The sequence below is a fragment of the Haliotis rubra genome, unplaced genomic scaffold, assembly GCF_003918875.1.
Source record: "Haliotis rubra isolate DU_JTF1 unplaced genomic scaffold, ASM391887v1 Scf189, whole genome shotgun sequence".
In the NCBI taxonomy this organism is placed as follows: Eukaryota; Metazoa; Mollusca; class Gastropoda; order Lepetellida; family Haliotidae; genus Haliotis; species Haliotis rubra.
The window spans coordinates 1,169,364-1,195,430 of record NW_025765880.1 but is presented as its reverse complement, the minus strand read 5'-3'; the positions used below and the strand labels follow the sequence as shown (position 1 = coordinate 1,195,430).

General features: G+C 44.1%; 3 protein-coding genes across 3 annotated transcripts; all 3 read right to left on the bottom strand.

Annotated features, from left to right (window-relative positions):
* Nucleotides 1–306: 306 nt before the first annotated feature.
* On the bottom strand, nt 307–16,191 carry LOC124274231 (TPR and ankyrin repeat-containing protein 1-like). The gene is made up of 8 exons (XM_046709570.1): nt 15,969–16,191; nt 14,407–15,704; nt 13,549–13,734; nt 13,067–13,166; nt 12,083–12,304; nt 11,084–11,574; nt 4,729–4,957; nt 307–3,175 (listed from the first exon to the last, which is right to left on the bottom strand). Exons 1-8 carry the CDS (start codon nt 16,189–16,191, stop codon nt 336–338), a joined length of 5,589 nt encoding a protein of 1,862 aa, XP_046565526.1. The 3' UTR covers nt 307–335.
* Nucleotides 16,192–16,211: 20 nt separating this feature from the next.
* LOC124274232 (dentin sialophosphoprotein-like) lies at nt 16,212–19,386 on the bottom strand. Its single transcript, XM_046709571.1, has 2 exons — nt 19,014–19,386; nt 16,212–18,863 (listed from the first exon to the last, which is right to left on the bottom strand). Exon 2 carries the CDS (start codon nt 18,552–18,554, stop codon nt 16,212–16,214), a length of 2,343 nt encoding a protein of 780 aa, XP_046565527.1. The 5' UTR covers nt 18,555–18,863; nt 19,014–19,386.
* Nucleotides 19,387–20,412: 1,026 nt separating this feature from the next.
* Nucleotides 20,413–25,469, bottom strand: LOC124274235. The gene is made up of 2 exons (XM_046709576.1): nt 25,241–25,469; nt 20,413–21,129 (listed from the first exon to the last, which is right to left on the bottom strand). Exons 1-2 carry the CDS (start codon nt 25,451–25,453, stop codon nt 20,890–20,892), a joined length of 453 nt encoding a protein of 150 aa, XP_046565532.1. The 5' UTR covers nt 25,454–25,469; the 3' UTR covers nt 20,413–20,889.
* Nucleotides 25,470–26,067: the final 598 nt, after the last annotated feature.

The window sequence follows — 26,067 nt, the reverse complement described above, 5'->3', positions numbered from 1 at the left end:
CTTGCATTCATCAAAACTACCTTGATATGGCACTTGCACATCCCGCATCATAAACTCCAAGAGTGCAAGATGAACAGCTGCCATATTCATACATATTTCACCTTTTCTCATTTTTTCCACGAATGTCTGAATTTGAGACATTTTGGATACAAAGTATTCTTTGTACAGTTTTTTAAAAACATTGAAATTCATCATATTCCCTTTGTGAATCTGGGATGACAAATGTTCCTCCCTCAGCTTCTGTGATGTCTTCTGCTGGTCCATGAGATCCTCGAAAACTTCAGGCTGAGTGCCTTCTTCCTTCGGTATCATTTCCACCATTGTACCCAATTGGTTCAAATCAGACTCAAATGATGGTTTGTCAGTTTCTTCTGCTTTGAACGATGCCCTGCAAACTCCACACTGATCCTCTGTAATGTCATAGAATGAGAATATTTCCTTAAGTTGTTGTTGTTGACATCTTTCTCTCTGATATTTCCTCCTTCAATTCTCCCTGTGAAGGTTAACCTCCTGAAGAAGCGCTGAAGGACCCTCGCTGATCTGTCTTCTTGTTCTTCCCGAAGATACTTATCAAATTCATCCTTCTCTCTTTGAGCTTCTTCTGCACTGATACTGATTTCTTCCTCATTTGTTGCACAATCTTCATGTGGTACATGACCTTCAGAGTGATAATGCTGCTCTTTCAACATTTGCTGTTCACATCTCTGCTTCAGATTCCCCGTTTCTATGTGTCCTCTGAGAGTCAGGTTCCTGAAGAAGCGCTGCAGGACCCTCGCTGATCTGTCTTCTTGTTCTTCCGGAAGATAGTTAATGAATTCATCCTTCTCTCTTTGAGCTTCTTCTGCATTGCTACTAATGTCTTCCTCATTTGTTGCACTCCATTCACCCAGTACATCACCTTCAGAGTGATAATGCTTGTCTTTTAACATTTGCTTTTCACAACTTTGCTTCAGATTCCCCGTTTCTATGTGTCGTCTGAGAAGCACTCTAGCTGCTTTGTTTTCTTTCTCATGTTCTGCATGAGGCAAGGTGTGTACAAAGTTTACAAATGCTGATGGGAACATACCAAGAGACTTCAGCTGCTGGTGCTGGATACCTTCTTTTCTCTGTGGATTCCACTTCCACTCACAAAGAAGCAGATATTCATCTTCTCTTTCTTTCAGCATCCTCTGAAGAACATCCACAAGGTCAGCTATTCCATGAGATTTCTTTATGGATTGAAGACCATTCTTAAGTCTTGTTGGAGCATCTTCTGGGAGTTCCAGCCTCATTAGAGCTTCCATCAGTGGCACCTCAACTGGTGGATCCAGCAAAAGTCCCACATTAGCAAGAACTACCAGAGCCAGGATGAGGCACCGCTCTGCTTTTATGTAATCAAAATCTCTCCTGGGGCGAAATAAGTATGAAAACAGATTCATTCTCATCTTACTCCCACACAAGACACCAGCCAAATGTTGAATGTGAACTCCAAAGGATTTGATGCTTTCTTTGTCTCTACTGACGGAATTGATTGACCACTGAATTGATCTGGATCCTGGTGGCAACATGGCACTGACGAATGGCAGGGTTGCAAGATAGGTTGCCGGTAAAACAAATCTGCCTGGCTCAGATGAAAGCTTTGCAAATGATGTAAGTGCAACAGTTATAAAGACCTCATGCCAAAACAGGAAAAGAGGCATTTTGGGAAACAGCATGGGTATGTTACGATCTCCAAGGATTTTGACAAATTTTGAATATGCAAACACTGATGATATAGGATCATCTTTCAATGCATCAAAGGCTTCATAGAACTGACCGCAAAGGTGAATAATCACACTGTCTCTTTCAAATGAAATAAAAGCATACCTTGTCTGTTCATCAAGGAGATCTGAACCTTGTAGTTGTCTTTTGATGTTAAAGTATACCTTTTTCAAGTCAATGTGTTGGATCTTAAATAAAGAAACCAGAATTGTTGCTCTTACAAACCAATCTGAACTCTTGCATTGTACTTGTAACGGGCTGCAACACCAGCAATTCACCATTTCCTGAATAAAACTTTTCAAGTTCGCACTGTCCAAAGCGTCTCTGAACATTCTCATGACTACTTCATTCTCTGTCAAATTTCTCAAGTGATGGCTTTCCGGAACGACAAAATGCTTCATTAACTTTTCGAATGCTGCAGATGTTGCAGTATCATCTGTCAGTGCAGTGAGTTCATCATTAAGGGTCTTCTTTCCAGATGGGACATTCAAAACTACATCCCAGAGTGATTTCACTCCACGATGTAAGACATCTTCCAATTTGACCTTCAACAACAGTGCCTTTAAACCTTTGAGAGCAGTTTCTCTGATGAAGGGCTCATGCAGATGACGACACTTATTGTTGTCACAAGATCTGCTTCCTATACATCTTCCTTCCTGAAATGACCTGCACTGTATGTTCCTGGACACATGGTTGTCAAGCCAGTTTCTGCAGATCTTTATCCATTCTTTCAGAACACCAACAAGGTATAATGAAAGCTTAAATGAAATGTCTTGATTGTTAAAGTGCACAGTTCTTTTGTCCTTCCATCTGGAGATTTCTGACAAGACATCAGCACAAAGGTTCTTTTGTCTACGATAAGCGATTAGTTGATTTGGATCCTTGTCATCTTGGTGAAGGCCATACAGCTTCAAGTACAGTGTGCATCTGCTATGCTTTTCTCTACTATCTGGTTTCCAAAGTGTGCTGATTACAGTTAGCAATGTCTCAATAGCAGTGACTAACCACTGGCAGTCTGAAAGTTGCCCATTTGAAACAGACCGAACAATTATCTTCATGGCTTCAACCATGCCTGCTTCATTGGCAAATGGTGAGACCTTTCTAAAGAATCCAAATGCTTTCTGTGCATCACTTATTCTATTCTGCATCATAGCTATGACCAAAGAAGCCATTCCAGCACTGTTGTTGTTCTCTGTTTCCTCAAATGCAGAGGCTGCCTTTTGAAAATGACTAACGATTTCCTTTTTGCTTGAATCTATGTGGAGCTCCTCATGCTGAGATTTCTCTTCCATCTCGAAGTACAGCTCCAGTGCTAAGGTGTGATGGCATTTCCCTCGGACATCCACATCAGGTCCTTTTTCAGCATGGTGAAGAGCATCTCTGGTGGCACCATGTCGCAGAAGCATCTGAGCAACGTTAGAATGGGAACTTTGACCTGTAAAACCAAGTACCGGTTATCACACAGTTCTAAAGAAAAGAGACCTTTTACATCAACATCAGTCAAATATATCTCAGTCCCACTTTCAGTGATATAGGCATCAGCATTTCACATTAATCTGATTACTTTTTGACCCAGTGCCTCAAAGCCTGTGAAAACTGGATGCAACCCCTCCACAGGTATGAAACCATAATCCATACATTCAGTTGTTCCACATTACTTCAAGACCTTGACCTTAAGCAACACAAGTTCTTAGGGTGAAACAAACACCAATTTTACAACCTAAAGACGACAATAACTGGTAATAAATGATGTATTCTCAATTAAAAACATTTGAAGTTGCAGCATTCATCATGCCAGTCAGGATGCATCAACATGCCTTACTTCAATGAGCCAGTGAGATGACTCTGTTCCTGAAAAATGTTTGATGCTGATCTTGACCAAAACCTATTCAAAGCAGACCCCCATCCGTGAGCAGAAACGTGCCATCCGAAACCAAAGAGTGGGAAGTTTCTCAAGAGACAGACCTTATGCTCTCCTTACACCATGAAGGTGCACCAAGACACAACGAGGGAGTAGTGTCAACCTTCGTGTTTAATTCCAGATGGCTAACAGATGATCCATACATGACGTCATCATCCTCTTGCAGATGACGTGTAGATGACATAATCAGAATACGATGTACAATAGGGTTGGTGTTACAACTACTTATAGCAAATACACTACAAGTGGCCAACAATGTTTGATAAACCCACAGTAAACGAAGAATCATAATCACGAAAAAATGTGTGATTTGAATCCCACAATCACGATCAGATCATTAATGTGTCACCTTCAAGATCTAGAATACAGTGCAATCTGTCCAAACCTGTCTAATCTTGATTTGATACCACAACATATGGACCCAATACTACATTACTAGCTGTAATATGTCATGGTGTACTGCCAAAACACATTTTACTGACTTGTTTTACACACTTTGTCACTAGTCCTGACCAGTCACATTTGAAAATTATTCCTGAAGAAGGCGATGTTATGTTTCTGAATATGTAAATCTAATAAAGAATGACAGGCACACATACTATTTCACTACGGTGTAATCATTTCTTTCATGCATATCTTTACTTTTTTACAAAGCAGTGGCAAGAATACTGGAATGATGGATACTGTGTTGATAGCATTATAAATGATCAGTTAGTTGTGAGCAAAATGAGCGTAGTTCTTACATAATGTGAACAGTTTTGAGAAATGTACATGAATATGTTCCCGTGAATATCCAGATTAGAACTGGTCTTCAGTAATCTACGCTTGTCATGAGTGGCGACTGGGTTGGGTGGTCAGACTCGCTGACTTAGTTCATACATGTCATCGTATCCCAATTGTGCGGATCGATGCTCATGCTCTTGATCACTGGATTGTCTGGTCCAGACTTGTTTATTTACAGACTGCCGCCATATAGCTGGAATATTGGTGAGTGTGCGGCGTTACACAACAAACCAAACATCCAACCAACATGAACATGCACCATTCTGTTAAGAAATGATACTAACCTCCTCTCAACATGAGCTGAACAGCTTCATGGAGGTACTGGTGCTTCTCCAGAAACTCCAGCTGGTCAACATAGGGCAGATGGTCTAACGCTGACAACATCTTGGGCTTGTTCCTGTGTTTATGGTTGAATTTGACCAGTTTGAAGTAGAGGATTTCAAGAGTAAACTGAGCGCCAGGCTTGTTACTCTCAAGCACCTTCAGCATTTCCCTGTCTGTCCCTCTCATCTCCTACAAATGGATATCTTGAGTAAATACTAGTAGTTATTTTGTCACCACTTCATAACTGACCAGAACTTCAAGTTATCACAGTAGACCCTGCACAAAATGAGATAATATCAAATGTTCTCTTCAAATGAAGCAAAGTTATTTCAGCAGTTTTATGAATGGATTAGAAAAGCTCTATGGAAAGTATTTAATTGAAGAGTTTGATAATTCAGAGACATTAAAAAATTGTGTAAAAGATATATGTTCTAACAGAAATAGCATGGACATGACTGTATATTTTTGTGTTCCTTTATTTTTGTTGACAAATATGTAATTTTTCGGATAAACTTGATATTATACTTATCGTGACTCATGCTATATTACTTATCTCCCTTCTCCTTAGAAACGGTTACTGGTAAGTGGAAACTTGAAACCCTTTCAGTTCCCTGAAGCGAGAGTTCAATCACTCACCCTGGAGCTGCCTCCCCCGCCAAAGCCACCTACGTGACCATAGGGCATGCAGCACTCACTCTCTCCGTATATCTGCCCACACTAAGGCTTGCAGGGAAGCCTGTACTGCTGAAAGGGGGCCGGCCGGTTGGGAGGGCTTCAAATCATGAGTCAGGATAAGTATAAAATACCAATTTTACCTGAAAAATTACATATTTTTCCTTATCCTGACTCATGCTATATTGCATATTGAATCCGACGGAAACACGTGGTGGGTCAGCAGCCACCAACGAGATTCTCTGTGACTGAATAATCACGTCATCGTTCGCACATATACCCCCTGGGAACTCTTCTTGCGGCTGGGGCACATCAAATTTTCCTGATTATTGGGGGACCACCTTCTTTTACATGCGTAATAGAAGTAAATCTTATAGATTTCATGGATTTAAGATAAACTTGAACGCCTTGATGTCTAGATATCTTGAACGACCCACAGGTTAAGGTAAGGACTATTACCAAAACTGGTATCGCGGCTCAATATGTTAAGGTAAGGACTACTACTGAACTGAGCCTATATCACTCATGCACTGACTTATCTTGTAAGACAGGGGAACATGGACTCTCTGCTGGTGGCAATGGATCAGTTGCCTGGCGTCAATGAGTCTGCGTGACAAGGGTGAGTATTCTCATCGTCTGGCAGGACCCGAACTGGTGTATCCAGGATACGTCTTCAGTAGCGATATCTTGTAGACAATGCTTTCTGAACACAGTGTCCGACTTCCAAAAGCAGCCTTCCATGATGGATGATAAAGAGCAGTTCCCATGTAGGGCGAGTGTCGAGGCCAGTGCTCTTACTTCATGCGGGTTCGATGTTTGGGTGGCTCTAACCCTGCTGCTTTATACGCTCATAGGATCACGGGCACTGATCCTAAAGGATATCACAGTTCGGGAGACCTCTACAGTTGTGGCGGGTGATACTGGGATAAATAGATGCTTGAACTTCCTCCTCCTCCAGTCCTGTCCAAGTAGACTTTCAAGGTTTTGACCAGACATAAGGATAGATCTTGTGTATCATCTGGACCCAAGATGGTTGATAGTGCCGGAACGTAGAACTGACAATCCGGTTGGCCAGGCAGCTGATTCTTGGCGATAAAGTCCCATCTAAGGCCTAGATGGACTGCAGTACACTGAATAGGTGTCAAATCTCGTACAGCCAAAGTCGAGGGTGTGGATTTCTGACATTCTAGCAGCAGTAGTTGGGCGAGGAGAAACAGCGTCTTTTGAATTAGCAACTCAAATGTTGTCTGCATCAGCAGCTCTAAACTTCTACTGTTGATCTTCCAACTTGAACGATCTCTTGTATCCATGGTGATGACAGAGCTGATCGCCACTAGGTAGGTAGAAAGCGTAAAGTCTTGCAGGTGTCTAGTAGCCCTCAGATGACACAGGTAGTCAGCTTGTGGGTGCGTTGCTTTCATGGCTGAGAACTCTTTGCGAGCAGCAAACTGGTTGAAGCTCCTCAACTTGTCGTCATACAGGTTCCGAGTAGATCGATGTAAGGCCAGTGTCACTGCCTTAGCGGCTCTGGTGGAGTACCCTCTTCTCTTTAAACAGTGCGTAATATGTTCCATGCATGTAGATGGACACCTGCTGGGTTGCTGTGCCGTTGCTTGGTGTGAGGGTGGATCAGTAGATTCAGCCAATCTGTTAGTCGTAGCGCTGGCTCGATGTGAAACACTATGATCATGAGGTCTGGGAACCAGGATCTCGCCAGCCAGTAAGGTGCAACCAAATTGCAGGATGTTGGTCTGGCTGACCTTGTGTAGCACTTGAGGTAACAGGATCGGTGGTGGGAACGCTCACGCGTTCAGTCCCTCCTAGGATACGGCTAGGGCGTCGACAGTCCACGCTAGAGGATCTTGTACTGGAGAGACGTATGTTGCCACCTGATGGTTGAATCGTGTCGCAACCAGATCAATGAGGGGACGGCCGTGATCTACTGTTAACAACTGGAATGTTACCAGATGCAGCATCCATTCTGTGGGTGATGGACGGACCAGTCTGGATAAGGCGTCTGCTAGGATGTTCTTTGTCCCTGGGATGTGGCTGGCTTTCATCTGCAGGTTGATGTCATCTGCTAAGTCGAACAGCTGGAACGTCAGTTGAAGCAGCATCGACTTCGTCATTGAAGCGGCATGTGTAATCTCTGGACATTGTCTAGATGAGTACCAGGAAGCGTTGTAATATTTGTAGCTGCAACCTTCCACTGCGTGTGAGAGTCTGTGCCAATGAGAGAAGACCTAGGTGTCGTTGCCATGCACTTATGTGGAGTGTTGATGGCATCTGGTATGCTCGCCTGGATACCCAACCATCGGTCTTCTGGTACCATGATGCAGTTCTTCGTGGTCAGGAACCTGATGCCAATGAACAGTAGACCCTGGGATGGCTCTAATCCTGTTTTCAATTGGTTCCCCAGGCGGTAGGTTGATCGTAACTGCAGTTGATATCTGGGTTGATCTGCTTGTAGATGCGCCTGGATTGCATTGTCTAGGCAGAATGCACTGTGAAGTCTCCACTGATGCAATGATGGGCTAGGTTACACCTCTAAATAGTCCGGGAGCCGAGGAATTTCCAAGGGAAGCATCCTACACTACTGCGACAGGGAAGCCACTCTATCTTGACTTCGCCACGACTCACAAAGACGATCACCCCCATTTCTTTCTTCTCGAGCACTTCTCTTCAACAGAGATCAGCGATGACATCAACCTCGTCAAGGATGGTAAATGCAGTGATGATGCACCATTCTTCCCCTTATGTTTGCCGACAAGCTTGATCAGCATACATAGAAGCATAGACTATTTATAGCAAGACTGACTCGCAGACAGGGGAGTTGTCTGTCCTGGACCAATCAGTTTCCAGTATGTGATGTCACCGGTGTTGTAACAAGTTGGCCTCTATGGAATCTGGTGCCACTTCATCTACAAGGTCATCAGAGCTGAAGGCATGCATGCAGGACCCCGAATGTTGACGTGTACAATAGCTGACACCTCCATAAGCTGCTCCAGTGATGTCAGCAAAGCAGTAGCGTTTGCGAACACTAGAGGATATCAGATGACAGCTAGGAGCTGCAAGGTGTAGATCAACTGCCTGGACGATGTAGTGGATGGTACACAGCACAACATTCACTGCACACATCTCCGTAGAGATGGGAGACACTACGGGAATTGACTCCAACAACAACGTAAGGCAGGAATAAGGCTATTCAGTGCACTTGTAGACGCTCTCTCCTGGACCACCCTCCTTGTGATGTCATCAATGAAGTCGTTTTGGTTGAATGCATCTGTGTGGGATGTCGGACGCTGCAGCGAGATGAAGGCCGTAGACCTCTCCCTAGACATTGTCACCATGGTAGCAAACGATAACAGGTTAGCAGCTGGCTGCTGCCCGGAGGATTCGCCGACCCTGACGATCTAGGATGAGTTACGTCTCGTCTACGGTGAAGGGTTAGCAACCCCTGAAACCCTGGATGTCATAGGCCGCTGGGATGATCTCAGGTTCAAGGACTGGAGGGTTATAGTATGTAGATATATCTGCTTCAGCACCAGGCATCGGATCTTCTGTCAACGACCGTCGAGTAGCAGCAGGACCCGATGATCTTGAAGATCTAGCCAACTGTGACAATCTGGAAGATGACTTCCGGGACGTATAGGGCTTCTTCGCCGAAGTAGAAGACCTCTTTTTTTTCTCCTGCAGCTCAGCTTCTCTAGCAGATGACTTCCTCTAACCTGGAGACTGACTCTACCTCCATAAGGACGGGAGACATCACAGGCTGGGACTGTGACGACATCATAAGGCAGAAACAGGCTAACCACTAACCAAAATTTATACAACAGTTTCCATAAATATGATGAATAATAGCCTAAAGAAAACATTCATGGCAAAATTTAAAGGTCACATGCAACGTAAAACACAACTTTGCAGATTCTGATACCTTTCGGTATGGACTTACCGAAACAAAGCGTCAAAAATGCAAATTCAACTTATAAAGTTGAAAAATAACGCGATGAAAAAAAACGCGCGAAATCGGAGTTCAAACGTTTCACTAATTTTCCCCAGACTTTTCTGGGGAATACTGGTTTCAACAGCTGGGCTGCGCTCATAGCACGTGCGCAGTGAAATAGGTTCGCGCAACTTGGAAGCGGGCTGTCTGGTGAATACTCGGTGAAGGCTTTGGTGTGAGCTATTTTCATAATGTTTTGTTGATATCTCACAGGCGAGCTTTTGTATGTTATGACAGTAAATAAACTGTTTATATAATTTCATTTGTCTATTTCACCACACGTTCTTCTTACCGAGTCACTTTCTCAGTTAGATACTTAAAAGCAATGTCATTATTTAGAGTTGACACAATTTCTAACTGTGATATAGATATGTCGCTGTCACAGACAAAACTCAATGTCTTGTTTTATTGACACCTGTGTGTCTGCCTGCCTGTCTGCTAATGACAATATTCAATACACAACTGCGATCACTGACCACATGCAATTTGAACTTAACACCAATCAGGCTATACACCATAAACAAAACGCATTGATTTATGGCCCGAGTTCGGTCTCTGTCATATTATGTAATTACACAGACAGGCAGGTGTGATACTTGAACACATGACATGTTATGATGTCTGTTGATTGCAAAATGTTATACACAAAATGAGCATGTATTTACAAAACCCAACTTTCTATATATACACACACAATGAGCCGTGAAGGCAGCATCTGCTAATGAACCAGCCGTTACACTTGAGTGCACACCCACCCGCTCTGACTGGGTTTGGTATCCCGGCTGCTTCGTTTCGAGGGAGGTAAACCCAAGTACAAAATATTGCACTTTTGATTTGCGATTATACGCTTATAATTTTGATTATTTGTTTTTTTCATAATCAGCAATGCATATTATATGTCATGAAGAAGTGATAATTGTGTTTTAATTATGTTTGATTTTTTGGTTGCATGTGACCTTTAAGTTAAATATCCAAAGGAAACAGTAATATAAGTCGCAAAAGGGACCCTAAAGATATACATTTGGGTGATTAAGGAGAGAGTGAGGACTGCATGCCTTTCAGTCATGTGGGTGGTTTTGGTGGGAAAGGCAGGGGAGGCAGCTCCAGGGTGAGTGACTGTACATTCGCTTCAGCGAACTGAAAGGGATTCAAGTTTCCACTTAACCATTCGAAGGAGAAGGGAGAAAAGCAATATAGCATGAGTCAGGATAAGGAAAAATATTTGAAACACTCATTCCCAAACTTTATGTGAGATAATATGTTTTGCATTCTGGCACCATGATTCCAAGATTTAACCCCAGATGTTATTGATGCACTGTACTGTCTCAGTACCATTACATCTTTGCTGATTTCATAACTTCGTAAAATATCCTTCATGAATACTAACCACTTCTGATCTAAACAAGGGGGACCTGAATTGGTCTTGAGTAACCCATGCTTGTCATTAGAGGTGACTAACATGTCATCATAGCCCAGTTGCCTAGATCGATGCTCATGCTGCTGATCACTGAATTGTCTGGTCTAGACTCGATCATTTACAGACAGCCATGGCTGGAATATTGCTGAGTGCGGCATTAAACAACAAACCAACCAACTGAACATGGGGGGCACTCTGTGAAGTCAAGATAAAAAATAATCACCTGTATTTTTGTTTGGTACCTCTTCAAGCAATCAATGGCAAGTTCATGCAGTTCCTCTTTGTCTAGCAACTCCACTGCTCTGTTGTACCATCCGAGCTTCTCATAGCAGTCACTGGTATCAGCATGTTTCCCAGACCTCTGGAACAGCCTGGCTGCCTCTTGGAACTTCTTCACTCTCTGGAACAACTTTGCCGCCAGCTCAAATTCACGCGCATTCTGCAGGCATGTTGCAGCTTTTATGACTTCCCCGCAGTGTAGGAACTTATGAGCGGAACACACAAACTCTTCCCTCATTTTCCGAGGGGTGTCTTTCAGCTTGAGTGCCCCCTGTGCCTGACAGTGGGCAACGGCTAGCTGTTCCTTGTTGTCGTCCCCACCCATACGGTAACAGTTGACAGCGACCTCATACAGGGCCTGGCTCATCATCTCATCTCCTCGCTTCACCCAGTCCTCAGGGGATGACTTCATAGCAAACACCATGTGGGTAAACTCTGTCAAATGAAGTCCAACATAAGTTTCAAGGTACTAAACTACAATGTATCTTATATTTGGGATTACACTTTCTCAGTAAAGTACATATTCTAGTACTTATTTGGGAGGTTGAGTCACATCCAGGATTCAAACCACACTCTCCAAGTAAGGCATGTAATTGCCAGCACACAAAGTCAGCGATCTAACCCACTCAGCCACCCCAGCTTCCAGTTTTGAGCAACAATATAACAGTGACAGATGCTAACGACACGAAAGCTCTTCTTTTCCAGCCTTCACTGACATTTATTTCAGCTACGGACTTCAGTAAATGAGGGTTACAAATGTAGACTAGATATTAACTGTGGAACCGCTCTTATCATACTGAACAGAGTTTCATAAGTCTATTAGACAAATAATGAAATATTTACTCCACTTATAAGTTTCTTCTACTTCTTCTGTCCATAACCATCTCTAAGAAACCGTAACATTAGTGCTAAAGATAAGTGCACAACAGGCAGTACCACTCACCAGAATTCCCATCCTCTGACTGGGAGATACATCGGACCAGCTGCCTTGCCTTGAAGTATTCAAACATTGGAGCCCGCTTCTCCTCATCCTCATCAAAGATCCACACATTCACACGCGCTCTCGTCAGGGCTGTGTACAGGTACTTTAGTTCAGAGTTGAGAATTTTATGCTCATTAGCTTCAAATGCAAGTGCTCTTGGTCGATTTGGCTGAGTCAGCATTTCTGGAATGGAAGTTCCTCATTGATGTTATTGTTGTTAACTGTTCCATGAAAAAAATGTCTAAGGATTTACCCTTAAACTGCAAAACAGTAACAATATGACAGGTAATTAATGTATTTTTGGCATTATATGGATTCAATTAAGTGTTTCAGTATTGGTGGGAACATGCAGTTGAAGCTTCCTCTATACTTGTCAAGTGGTTCACAAAACTCAGAATGCACTTTGAAAGATTTTAGAAGCATGGTAAAAGTGCAAATGTCTAATATCTAGTTACATATAATCAATGTTGAGGTCCACTACTAATTTCATTAAAACGTCTAAGAATTTTTTATACAAAGCTTCACTAAGTGTGAATGTCATGTCAAGTTCAAAACGTCTAAAGAAAATAAATGCAGAACACATGTATCCACTGCTAACCACTCTTGCATCAAATTTAATGATTGGAACCTCTTGGATACTGGTATGAATCATAATTAGTTCATCAGATATGTTGTGTTTTTGCTACTTAACCATGTTCACAGATGAGGAACTGGATGACAGTATGTGTCATCATATCTCGATAACATTCAAGAACTGAAGAGCTGAAAACGTTTTAGAAATTTGCATTAACATATATACCTCAACCACTTCTTGAAGACCCCAAAACACTTTTGAAACTCCCCAAAATATCTTGAAAATGTTTTGAAGAACATTTTTTTACATATTCCCTTTAAAAAGGGTTAAAGATAAGTCTGACTTCAGGTGGGTAATAAAAATGTATTTACCTGCATCAATAACATGAAGGCTTTCTGCTTGTTTTTCATAGTGTGGGCATGCAGCAAGTGTCTCTAGGAATGTGGTGACAACTCTCCATTCTTTTGTGGCCTACAACATTGATATAAATGATTGATACAGAACCCTTCTACCTAAAACTAAATGGTTATGGTTTCATACAGACTGCTTGTAAGTAAAATGACTGCAAATGACAATCAGTAACCCTAAATATAAACACGTCTGAGTATGTTTCAAGGAAGATGCAACAGTTCATTGCACAACTGGCTTGTTTTGTCATTTCATTAAACATCAAATAAAATATTTGTTAGAATTTAATTTGCATCAGCTTTAGTTAAACATATCATTGTACTGTATATGATACACTAAAGTAGTAAAGCAAGAAATGAAATACAATAATATCTTTACAATGTTACAATATTTCTGTATAGTTTACCTGCAGAGGCTAATATTTCGAATAAGGTGGGTTGGATACCTGAGAATCTGTGAAGAAGTTGTAGAGCAGTATGTCATCAAACTCCAGCCCCTTCGACTCATAGATTGTGAGGACAATGCTGTGCCTGGACAGCATGTCAGGCATCTTCTCCTTGGCTTCATCGTTCACCACAAGGATGGCCTGGTGAGCTCCGAACTCAATGTGGGAGGCTTTTCTATTGTTTCCCTGAAGACCCAAACATATTTCACCAATAATAGAGATTGTTAAATATATTCCTGCCGGCCAGGAAATGCCTACCCATTTAGTGAACACATGGTGTCAGCCCTGATTGTTGGTGATTTCATCATATTTCCACTGCTACTTTGCATTACTGCCTGTGGAATCAGCTTCGGTAAATTATCAAGACTAGTTATACAAGGCCTTTGTAATCTTATGTTATAATTATAGAATGTTTTTTGTGACATTTTTTATAGCCGTATTTTTAAATTTTCAAATCGTGTCAGTCATCTTCACAGTGTTATGGATCATCTCTGGATAAAGACAATCAGCATCAAAATATGTCAGTCCAGAAGGTGCCGGTCATCTCTGGATAAACACAAGCAGCATCAAAATACGTCAGTCCAGAAGGTGTCGGTCATGTCTGGCAGACACTTGGACATTTTGCTCTGTTGGGCTAAAGCCAACTTCATCTTTCAGAAAGCATGTCAAATATATCATTCTGTTAATCCCTGAATATGATGAATAATACACCAAGTGTTGGCATGTTATTGTATTGCCTACTTAATGTTCATATTCCTTACCCAATAACGTATCATAATCACCTCATTGTGGATTTGATGCAGCCCACCCTGGACACACAAGCACGATGACAACTGTAAAAACTACAAGGAGACTCACCTGAAGCAGAATTGCGAGATCCTGCGGGCTGCAAGACTCCATCAGCAATGGTAGCGGTCCATCAAGCAGACCTTGGTCCTTTTTCAGTTTGTCAAAGGATTCTGGGAAGAATTCCACCATCAGGTCCAGGACTGCTGAGGCAAGGGCAAGGATCCCACCATGAGATCTGTAGCTGTGTGTCAGTTGGTACACTTGCTTTGGTTCATTCAGCATTGTCTGGTTACCAGCTGCCAGTGATTTTTTGGCATGAAAGAAGAGAGATTTGAGATCACAAAACCTGAAGGAGATGCCCCTCATAATCCCCTGGGCTGTGTCCCCTGTCAGGAACATGTCATTAGGGTGCTGTGTGATTCGAAGGAGGACACTTAATTCTGCCTGAGTGAAATCCTGTGTTTCATCAACATACAGTTGGTGGACTATCCAGGGTAATTCATCCATGCTTTTCAAGCGTTTGAAAATGTCTGACACAAGATCTGCCTCATCAAACAGCAGGTTTTGCTTTTTGAAATGGTCATATCTCTCAAACACTTGATAAACTGTTTCCCTCACTCCTGAAAAATTAGGAGCTTTCTTTCTCCCTACTTCAATATAGTCTTTCTCTGAAAGATGTCCTTCTGATGTAGCCAATGCTTCAAAGGATCCTTTGATGAAAGACATGATTTCAGTCCAAACTAACGATGGATGATACTTTGCTTTCTTCTTAATCTTTGGCCAAATGGTAGAAGCGAATACCTCATAAGTGACCTCCTTTCTTGGATCCAGTTTCTGTTGTCTTAATCCAGCTGCTGCTTCTTGTTGCTGAACATCTTCATCATAGTCATTGTTCATTCCCATAAAGTCTTCATCATCAGAGTCTTGGTCCATGAGTGAGATACCCAAGACATCCCCTTGTTCCTCCCATCCTCGCACTGTGACACCCAGACTACCATCCTCGTCCCTTTCAAAGAAGTATGGTTGACCAAGTGAGCCATCCAGCATCATTAACAGATGCTTAGATGTAAGGAAAAGTGGGTAACTGAGATCCTCAACATCTTGTAGTCTAGGAGGGATCTCCTGGTATTCAGCGTCTACATGATCTGCAGTCTCATCACAAGCTCGACAGAGTTCATAGAAGTTCTTGTGAACCTCTGTGCACAACACAGGATTCTTTGTCACAAAGATCTGATGAAGATGGTCATATTCTCCATAGTCTTGGTCCTCCTCCTCATCCTGTCTCTCAAAGGAAGGTTGGACATCAGCTGCTTCATAAGAATCTGCTTGTTCATCATCTTCAGGATTTCCATCCTCATCATCTTCAGCTGGAACCATATCATCCAAAACAACAGTTGATTCTTTAATTGAAGGGTATTCCTAAATACATGCTCAAAGCTGATATATCATATTCTCATGAAAGGGGTTTTATCACCATAGGTTTGAAAAACATGTGAGTGGAAACTGAAAATAATGTTACAAAGATAGGTGGTTGCTTTTGACATGGTTATATACACCAATGGCGTTTATGATACATAGATTCTACATATCTGTATGTCACAAAAGTTAACTTAAATGTGTGTACACATTACCTGGCGCTGCAAAGGCCCAGTCCAGCCTTGGAAGAAAGGGGGCACCTGTCTCTTGAGCTATCCTCCAGTAGGAGATGAAGTTTGTCCACAGTCTGTACAGGCAACTCGTGGTCTTGCCTGTCCCACTTCTTCCCAGCAAGAGAATGGGGGCTTCACCACTGAGGTGGATGATAGCATGCTCTTTATCAGTTACCTTGAAAGGCAGATCAGCTTTCTTGATCATATTGGACAGCACAATGTTGACTAAGGCAGATGTAAATGCATAGAACTTGAGGATATGATATTCCCTTGGATCTGGACTTGCTGGGGAAAGAACATGCAAGTGATTGTTTCTTGTACCCTCATATCTTGTTCTGCAAAAAGTAATGGAAGCTGTTTCTGTTTGTCTGTATGATGGGATCTCTCTAAACCTTGCAAGTTTCTTGTCAACAGTGACATTTTCCCTCTCTTATATGACGTTCTTATTGAACCCAACAGTGTCTGAATATCATCATCACTGGAGACAATATCCCACACTCTAATGATCTGTGTGTAAATTCGGCCACCTTTAACGGCAAAGTTTCCATCATCCTCATTCTGCATTCTTTTACTTGGAGAATCGCTGCAACGTCCTGAAAATGCAACAGCTTTCTCCCATATTAGTGAAGTGGTTTTGGACAGTTCTGATGTAAAAATATTTGTTGTACTAGTGCTGGCAGGTTTGTAAGATTCTGGCCTCCAGTTTCCATTTGCTAGTTCTGTGATAATCTTTACAGCCCTTTGCTTAAGTCTCATTTGTACACTCTTGCTCCTGAGATGTTTCCAAGCATCAGCTGTGAACTCTACTTCCCATGGTAAGTTATCAAAGTGGTCTGGTTTAAATTCCATACCCTCATTATCCTCAACATCATCTAGAATTCCCATATCATCCCCTCCCCTCTCCTCTCCTGCAGTTTCAGCCTCCTCCTTTCTAGAATCTGTGTTTTCAGCCAGTCCATACTCTGTAGCTGCACTGATGCTCTCCAAAATGGAACAGCTGGAATTTTGAATCATTTCCAAAATATCTGATTTGCATTCTGAAACTGTCAAGACTGGTCTTTCCGCCACAGATTTCACCATTTTTATCTTTTCCTCTTGAGGCGTTTCAGAAATAACTGATTTTTCTTTGTCAACATTCTCGTTGTTTATATTCATTCCATGGCCATCATTTTCTAGTGTAGCTTCAGATGTTTGCTTGTCAGTGGCCATCGTCTTCTTCTTTTTCTTCTTTTTCCGAGTCTTTCGTTTGTTTTTATTGGTTGGCTCTTGGGATGGAACACCTGTGTTTTCAGGAATTCTTTCTTCAAAAGTGGCAATTGCATTGCTTTCCCTGGCAACAGTTTCACATCCCGCACTGGAAAACACATCTGTTTTGTTTTCGTTTTTTACAGTGTCTTTGCTTGTGGATTTGTCACATGCTGTTACATCGACTGAGCTCACAACATGTTTCTTTCCGTTACTGATTTCTCTATAAGCAATGTCATCTGTATGATCTGGGATATCTATATGATCAGCCTGCTTCATAGTTTGTTCCTTATTCTTGTTGGAATGATCAGTAGTACTACATGGTCTGTCAGCATCAAGAACAGGATCAGAAGAATGGCTATCATTTAGTGTACAAATAGCTTTATCCTTTTGTTTGACTTCATCAACAGCAACAGTTGTAGACTTTTCTATGGAGTAGTTCTCTTCCTCAGTGGTGCTTGGAGTAAGTTGTCCATTCTGCAAACTATCCATCTTCAAATCTGCTGGAACATCTTCAGAGTGATTACCTTCACATGGCACTGTCATGTCCTTGGTATATTGTTCTGTATTATTGTCTGTCTTAGAAGTGACATCATCTGTATCTACTCTCAGAGACTTTGGCTGACTTTTATCACAGGTTTGTAGCCATTTCTCTACTTTCACACATGTGGTGGGTGAATCTGGCTTTCTTGATACTACAGTGATATTAGAAGCATCAGACCCAGTTAATGTATTAGATCCTGAGCTGGACTCATTTGAGTCCTCAGTATCATCATCAGTAGTTTCACCCACTGATATAGGGCCTCTCATTTCCTTTTCTGTACAATCTATCAGTTGTCTTGGAGCTACTTCTGAAGGAACTCCTGGTGCTGTATTGAGTGGGCATTTACCTTGAGATATCTTACAAATGTCACCATCTTCCTTTGAAACATGTTCAGTCTTTGGCAGCATGGGATTGTGCTCTGGCTTTGCTATTCTGGCAGCTTGCATCTTGTTACCTTCTGTGATACCAGAAGGATAATTCTTTTCTGGTTTGGCTGGAATTTCAATCTTCTGATATATTTTGGACTTAACACCAGATACCTCAGGTTGAGACTGCTTGTCACTGGTCCCATCATTGCCAAGTTGACTTACGTTTGAATGTATAATGGCTGGGATAACATCTAGACTGCATCTTCCCTCATCATCTTGTTCTTTGTTGACCTGTCCCTGCTTAACAAATACTTTGCTCTCTGCTGTGTCGAGTAAAATAGCTTTTTGATTTATCCCAAGAGGTTCTTCATTTACCGTAAACCTTGATCTCGTTCTTCTCTGGCATAACATTTGAACAGTTTACTCCTTCATCCTCTCCATGAGTAATACCATTTCTTTGATCTGCTGCCTGGATCTCTCTGTTTGCGGAACCAAATTCTGTATGGCTTGCTCTATCATCAAGGTTTTCATTGAACAGACTCTTATTATCTACCTTTTCAGGACCTTCTGTCTTGCTTGCCCTGCTTTCTCCTTCATCCTCACACTGTCCTGATGTATCAGGAGAACTACTGGTTGGTCCATCACCTTGTCCTTGGCTCAAGTCATCTTCATATTCCAATTGTACAGTTGTATAAGGAGAAGTACTGGTTGGTCCATCACCTTCTCCTTGGCTCAAGTCATCTTCATAATCCAATTGTACAGTTGTATAAGGAGAAGTACTGGTCAGTCCATCACCTTCTCCTTGGCTCAAGTCATCTTCATAATCCAATTGAATGGATGCATCATCAGAAGTATTGGTCGATCTGTCACCTTGTCCTTGGCTCAAGTCATCTTCATATTCCAATTGTACAGTTGTATCAGCAGAAGTATTGGTTGGTCCATCACCTTGTCCTTGACTCAAGTCATTTTCATAATCAATTGTACAGTTTTATCTGGAGAACTACTGGTTGGTCCATCACCTTGTCCTTGGCTCAAGTCATCTTCATAATCCAATTGATCAGTTGTATCAGCAGAAGTACTGGTTGGTCCATCACCTTGTCCTTGGCTCAAGTCATCTTCATAATCAATTGTACAGTTGTATCAGCAGAAGTATTGGTTGGTCCATCACCTTGTCCTTGGCTCAAGTCATCTTCATATTCCAATTGTACAGTTGTATCAGCAGAAGTATTGGTTGGTCCATCACCTTGTCCTTGGTTTAAGTCTTCTCCATATTCCAATTCTACAGTTTTATCTGGAGAACTACTGGTTGGTTCATCACCTTGTCAGCAGCTCAAGTCATCTTCATAATCCAATTGTACAGTTGTTTCAGGGGAAGTACTGGTTGGTTTGTCGTCTTGTCCATGGCTCATGTCCTCTTCATATTCCAATTGTACAGTTGTATCAGCAGAAGTATTGGTTGGTCCATCACCTTCTCCTTGGCTCAAGTCATCTTCATAATCCAATTGTACAGTTTTATCTGGAGAAGTATTGGTTGGTCCATCACCTTGTCCTTGGCTCAAGTCATCTTCATAATCAATTGTACAGTTGTATCAGTAGAAGTATTGGTTGGTCCATCACCTTGTCCTTGGCTCAAGTCATCTTCATAATCCAATTGATCAGTTGTATCAGCAGACGTACTGGTTGGTCCATCACCTTGTCCTTGGCTCAAGTCATCTTCATAATCCAATTGTACAGTTGTATCAGGAGAAGTACCGGTTGGTCCATCACCTTGTCCTTGGCTCAAGTCATCTTCATATTCCATTTGTACAGTTGTATCAGCAGAAGTATTGGTTGGTCCATCACCTTGTCCTTGGCTCAAGTCATCTTCATAATCCAATTGTACAGTTGTATCAGCAGAAGTATTGGTTGGTCCATCACCCTTGTCCTTGGTTTAAGTCTTCTCCATATTCCAATTCTACAGTTTTATCTGGAGAACTACTGGTTGGTCCATCACCTTGTCCTTGGCTCAAGTCATCTTCATAATCATACATCAGGGGAAGTACTGGTTGGTTCATCGCCTTGTCCATGGCTCATGTCCTCTTCATATTCAATTGTACAGTTGTATCAGGAGAAGTATTGGTTGGTCCATCACCACCTTGGCTCAAGTTATCTTCATATTCCAATTGTTCAGTTGTATCAGGAGAAGTGCATTGGTTGGTCCATCACCCTTGTCCTTGGCTCAAGTTATCTTCATATTCCAATTGTACAGTTGTATCAGGAGAAGTATTGGTTGGTCCATCACCTTGTCCTTGCTCAAGTCATCTTCATAATCAATTGTACAGTTGTTTCAGGGAAGTACTGGTTGGTTCATCGCCTTGTCCATGGCTCATGTCCTCTTCATATTCCAATTGTACAGTTGTATCAGGAGAAGTATTGGTTGGTCCATCACCATGTCCTTGGCTCAAGTTATCTTCATATTCCAATTGTACAGTTGTATCAGGAGAAGTATTGGTTGGTCCATCACCTTGTCCTTTGGCTCAAGTCATCTTCATATTCCAACTGTACAGTTGTATCAGGAGAAGTATTGGTTGGTCCATCACCTTGTCCTTGGCTCAAGTCATCTTCATAATCCAATTGTACAGTTGTTTCAGGGGAAGTATTGGTTGATCTGTCGACTTGTCCTTGGCTCATGTCCTCTTCATATTCCAATTGTACAGTTGTATCAGGAGAAGTATTGGTTGGTCCATCACCATGTCCTTGGCTCAAGTTATCTTCTATATTCCAACTGTACAGTTGTATCAGGATAAGTACTGGTTGGTCCATCGCCTTCTCCTTGGCTCAAGTCATCTTCATAATCCAACTGTATGGTTTTATCTGGGGAAGTACTGGTTGGTCCATCACCTTGTCCCTGGCTCAAGTCATCTTCATAATCAGACTGTACTGGTATTTTATGATTAGATAACAAGGATAGAAGCTGGGTCTTTTTTCTGTGTAGTTCTTCCATGTCCTGCAAAATTCCATAGTACAGACGACATTACATTAATGAAATATAATATACAACAATATATTTTATGGATTATCGTTAAGAATTTGTGGCTTAAAAGATTGACACCTTCCTGACACCTGTTCAGCCTGAACTGAGCCTGTCTCAAGACAGCATTCACAATATATTTGATAGAAACACTTGTCAAATCTGAAATATGTATTGAAATAATTGGACATACTAGGCAATGTCTGCAGTGACTGAGATTTACACCACTTTTAGCAATATTCAAGCAATATCATAGAGGGGGACACCTGAAATGGGCTTCAAACATTGTACCCATGTACCCAGGAGAAAAAATTGAACCTGGGTCTTCAGTGTGACGCAAAAACCTCACCCATTAGGCTACCCCATCACCAATATCTGCAGTGAAAATGGCAAACATACTTTCCCACTGTCACCTTGACCTTATGACCTAGTTCACAAACACCCTTTTCCAGGTCAAAGTCAGTCACAGAAAGACATGAAAACCTACTTTCATTCACTTCAGAAGGTCCCACTTGAGCTGGGCAATATTACCATCAAGTTTGGCAGTGTTCTGACCTATCAGGGCGGTGGGGCAGCCTGGTGGTATGGCAGTGTTCTGACCTATCAGTGGTGCGTGTGGGGTGGCCTGGTGGTATGGCAGTGTTCTGACCTATCAGGGGCGCGTGGGTAGCCAGGTGGCATGGCAGTGTGCTGACCTATCAGCCAGCGGTTGGGTGGCCTGGTGGAATGGAAGTGTTCTGACCTATCAGGGCGGTGGGGTAGCCTGGTGGCACGGGCAGTGTTCTTGACCTATCAGGTGCTTCTGGGGCAGCCTGGTGGTAATGGCAGTGTTCTGACCTATCAGGGCGGTGGGGCAGCCTGGTGGTATGGTTTGGCAGTGTTCTGACCCATCAGGGCGGTGGGGTAGCCTGGTGGTATGGCAGTGTTCTGACCTATCAGGGCTGTGGGGCAGCCTGGTGGTATGGCAGTGTTCTGACCTATCAGCTTGCTGTGGGGGTGGCCTGGTGGTATGGCAGTGTTCTGACCTATCAGGGCGGTGGGGCAGCCTAGTGGTATGGCAGTGTTCTGACCTATCTGGGGCAGCCTGGTGGTATGGCAGTGTTCTGACCTATCAGGGCGGTGGGGTGGCCTGGTGGTATGGAAGTGTTCCTGACCTATCAGGGTGGTGGGGCAGCCTGGTGGTATGGCAGTGTTCTGACCTATCAGGGGCGTGCCTGGGGCAGCCTGGTGGTATGGCAGTGTTCTGACCTATCAGGGCGTGTGGGTAGCCTGGTGGTATGGCAGTGTTCTGACCTATCAGGTGCACTGGGGCAGCCTGGTGGTATGGTTTGGCAGTGTTCTGCAGGGGACCTATCAGGGGTGCAAGGTGGGGTAGCCTGGTGGTATGGCAGTGTTCTGACCTATCAGGGGCGGGCAGCCTGGTGGTATGGCAGTGTTCTGACCTATCAGCCGGCGGTGGGGTGGCCTGGTGGTATGGCAGTGTTCTGACCTCATCAGGGCGGTGGGGCAGCCTGGTGGTATGGCAGTGTTCTGACCTATCAGGCGCTGGGGGCAGCCTAGTGGTATGGCAGTGTTCTGACCTATCAGGTGCGCTTGTTCCAGCACCTATCTGGGGCAGCCTGGTGGTATAGCAGTGTGTTCTGACCTATCAGGGCGCGGTGGGGTGGCCTGGTGGTATGGAAGTGTTCTGACCTATCAGGGTGGTGGGGGCAGCCTGTGGTATGGTTTAGCAGTGTTCTGACCCATCAGGGGCGGTGTGGGGTAGCCTGGTGGTATGGGTAGTGTTCTGACCCTATCAGGGCTGGGGGGGCAGCCTGGTGGTATGGCAGTGTTCTGACCTATCAGGGGTGGTGGGGTGGCCTGGTGGTATGGCAGTGTTCTGACCTATCAGGGCGTATGGGGCAGCCTGGTGGTATGGCAGTGTTCTGACCTATCAGGGGGACCTGTGCAGCCTGGTGGTGTGGCAGTGTTCCTGGACCTATCAGGGGCTGGGGGCAGCCTGGTGGTATGGCAATGTTCTGACCTATCAGGGCGGTGGGTGGCCTAGTGTTCTGGTATGGCAGTGTTCCTGACCTATCAGGGGGGCTGGTGGTATGGTGGGCAGCCTGGTGGTATGGCAGTGTTCTGACCTATCAGCGCTGGATCAGCCTGGTGGTGTGGCAGTGTTCTGACCTATCAGGGCAGTGTTCTGGGCTGGGCCCTGGTGGTATGGCAATGTTCTGACCTATCAGGGGGTGGGGTGGCCTGGTGGTATGGCAGTGTTCTGACCTATCAGGGTGGTGGGGCAGCCTGTTGGTATGGTTTGGCAGTGTTCTGACCTATCAGGGCGGTGGGGGTGGCCTGGTGGTATGGCAGTGTTCTGACCCCATCAGGGCGCTGGGGCAGCCTGGTGGTATGACAGTGTTCTGACCTATCAGGGCGTGGGGCAGCCTGGTGGTATGGCAGTGTTCTGACCTATCAGGCTGGGGCAGCCTGGTGGTATGGCAGTGTTCTGACCTATCAGGGGGTGGGGTGGCCTGGTGGTATGGCAGTGTTCTGACCTATCAGCGGGCGTGGGGTGGCCTGGTGGTATGGCAGTGTTCTGACCTATCAGGGCGTGGGGCAGCCGGGTGGTATGGCAGTGTTCTGACCTATCAGGGGCGGTGGGGGTTGCCTGGTGGTATGGTTTGGCAGTGTTCTGACCTATCAGGGCGGTGGGTTAGCCAGGTGGTATGGCAGTGTTCTGACCTATCAGCTGCGGTGGGTGGCCCGTGGTGGTATGGCAGTGTTCTGACCTATCAGGGCTGGTGGGGTGGCCTGGTGGTATGGCAGTGTTCTGACCTATCAGGGGGGTGTGGGGTAGCCAGGTGGCATGGCAGTGTTCTGACCTATCAGCAGTGTTGGGTGGCCTGGTGGTATGGCAGTGTTCTGACCTATCAGGGCGTGGGGCAGCCTGGTGGTATGGCAGTGTTCTGACCTATCAGGGCGGTGGGGTGGCCTAGTGGTATGGTTTGGCAGTGTTCTGACCTATTAGGGCGGTGGGGTAGCCTGGTGGTATGGCAGTGTTCTGACCTATCAGGGTGGTGGGGTGGCCTGGTGGTATGGCAGCAGTTCTGACCTATCAGCCGGGCGTGGGGTAGCCAGGTGGCATGGCAGTGTTCTGACCTATCAGGGCTGTGTGGATGGTCTGGTGGTATGGCAGTGTTCTGACCTATCAGGGTGGTGGGGCAGCCTGGTGGTATGGCAGTGTTCTGACCTATCAGGGCTGGGGTGGCCTGGTGGTATGGCAGTGTTCTGACCTATCAGCTGGGCGGTGGGGTGGCCTGGTGGTATGGCAGTGTTCTGACCTATCAGGGCGGTGGGGATGGCCTGGTGGTATGGCAGTGTTCTGACCTATCAGGGCTGTGGGGTGGCCTGGTGGTATGGCAGTGTTCTGACCTATCAGGGCGCTGGGCCAGCCTGGTGGTATGGCAGTGTTCTGACCTATCAGGGCGGTGGGGCAGCCTGGTGGTATGGCAGCTATGAGGGCGTGGGGTGGCCTGGTGGTATGGCAGTGTTCTGACCTATCAGGGCGGTGGGCTAGCCTGATGGTATGGCAGTGTTCTGACCTATCAGGGGCGTGTGGGCTAGCCTGATGGTACGGCAGTGTTTTGACCTATCAGGGGGTGGGGTGGCCTGGTGGTATGGCAGTGTTCTCATCTATCAGGGCGTGGGGTGGCCCCTGTTCCTTAAATCCAGGACCACTATTACCATCTAAGGGCGTGGGTAGCCTAGCGGTTAAAGCGCTTGCTCGCCAACCCTGAAGACCCGGTTTAATCCCTACATGGGTACAATATGTGAATCACATTTCTGGTGTCCCCCGTCATGATATTGCTGGAATAGTGCTAAAAGCATCATTAAACTAACTCACTCGCTCAAATGATGTATCAAGGTGTCTAAAACATATCCCATGGTTATAACAGAAGATATAGATGACATGAAACCCTTGTGATGTCACAGAACTGTCAAGCAGTCAACACCAGGTAGTGGCCAGGCTGATTAAACTATGGCAAAACCTTGCTTACACAGTCCCAATTTAAACACTTCTCTGCTTCCCCTGTACACATACTTTGCAAGATGAAGGACTGCCCTCTTCATCCTCATCTTCCATGACAGCCAAGTTAACATAGACAGCTGAGCAAGAACTGTGTAGAAGTGCGAGATCCAGTTTAAGGTTGGTGACACTCTCAGCAAGGACCATGGCTTCTCTGTACCACTTCAGTGCCTCCCTATACTCATCCTGCTTGAAACAGCTGTCTCCCATGGCTTTCAGGCGATCCATTCTTCTCCTCAGACCTTCACCTATGGGAATTGAATCAAGATATCATAAGCATTTCAAACACTCTTCCGAATATATTAAAAGTCATTCCAAATGATTACAAACAGCACTGAAAATACATAGTGTATTGATATAACTGAATTGGTGAACAAAGAATAACCTTCATCTACATATGGTGCAATGGTATTACTACAGCATTGGCAAAAGCAGTGTAATACAATATCACTCATGTTCTAAAACAATATTTGACACTTGCTGTTATGTAACAGTTTTGTGTATGTCCTACTCAGGGGGGGTAGCCTAGTGGTTAAAGTGTTCGCTCATCACACAAAATACCCCTGTTTGATTCCTCACATGTGTACAATGTGTGAAGCCCATTTCTGGTATCCCGCGCCGTGATATTGCTGAAATATTGCTGAAACAGGTGTATAACCCAACCCACTCAATGCTAGCTGGTAGACACAAGGTAATTGTTACAAGGAATTCATTTGCAGCCTTTATACTTGTGCGGAATTATTATCTGTCACATACAATGGACACCTCTTTGCAAACAATTCCATTGCATTATGATACATCAGTACTCTCTACATAACACCTGTTGATTGTGATGCAATGTG

Excerpts from the sequence above, each read along its gene's own strand:
- LOC124274231 (XM_046709570.1), bottom strand. The coding sequence starts at position 16,191 with ATGATCAAGAAAGCTGATCTGCCTTTCAAGGTAACTGATAAAGAGCAT. Across the intron at positions 13,735-14,406 it reads ATCTCGCAATTCTGCTTCAG|GGAAACAATAGAAAAGCCTC; the intron begins GTGAGTCTCCTT and ends TTGGGTCTTCAG. Across the intron at positions 13,167-13,548 it reads ACTTCTTCACAGATTCTCAG|GCCACAAAAGAATGGAGAGT; the intron begins GTATCCAACCCA and ends TCAATGTTGTAG.
- LOC124274232 (XM_046709571.1), bottom strand. The coding sequence starts at position 18,554 with ATGTTATGCCAGAGAAGAACGAGATCAAGGTTTACGGTAAATGAAGAA.
- LOC124274235 (XM_046709576.1), bottom strand. The coding sequence starts at position 25,453 with ATGGATCGCCTGAAAGCCATGGGAGACAGCTGTTTCAAGCAGGATGAG. Across the intron at positions 21,130-25,240 it reads GCAGTCCTTCATCTTGCAAA|GACATGGAAGAACTACACAG; the intron begins GTATGTGTACAG and ends GGAATTTTGCAG.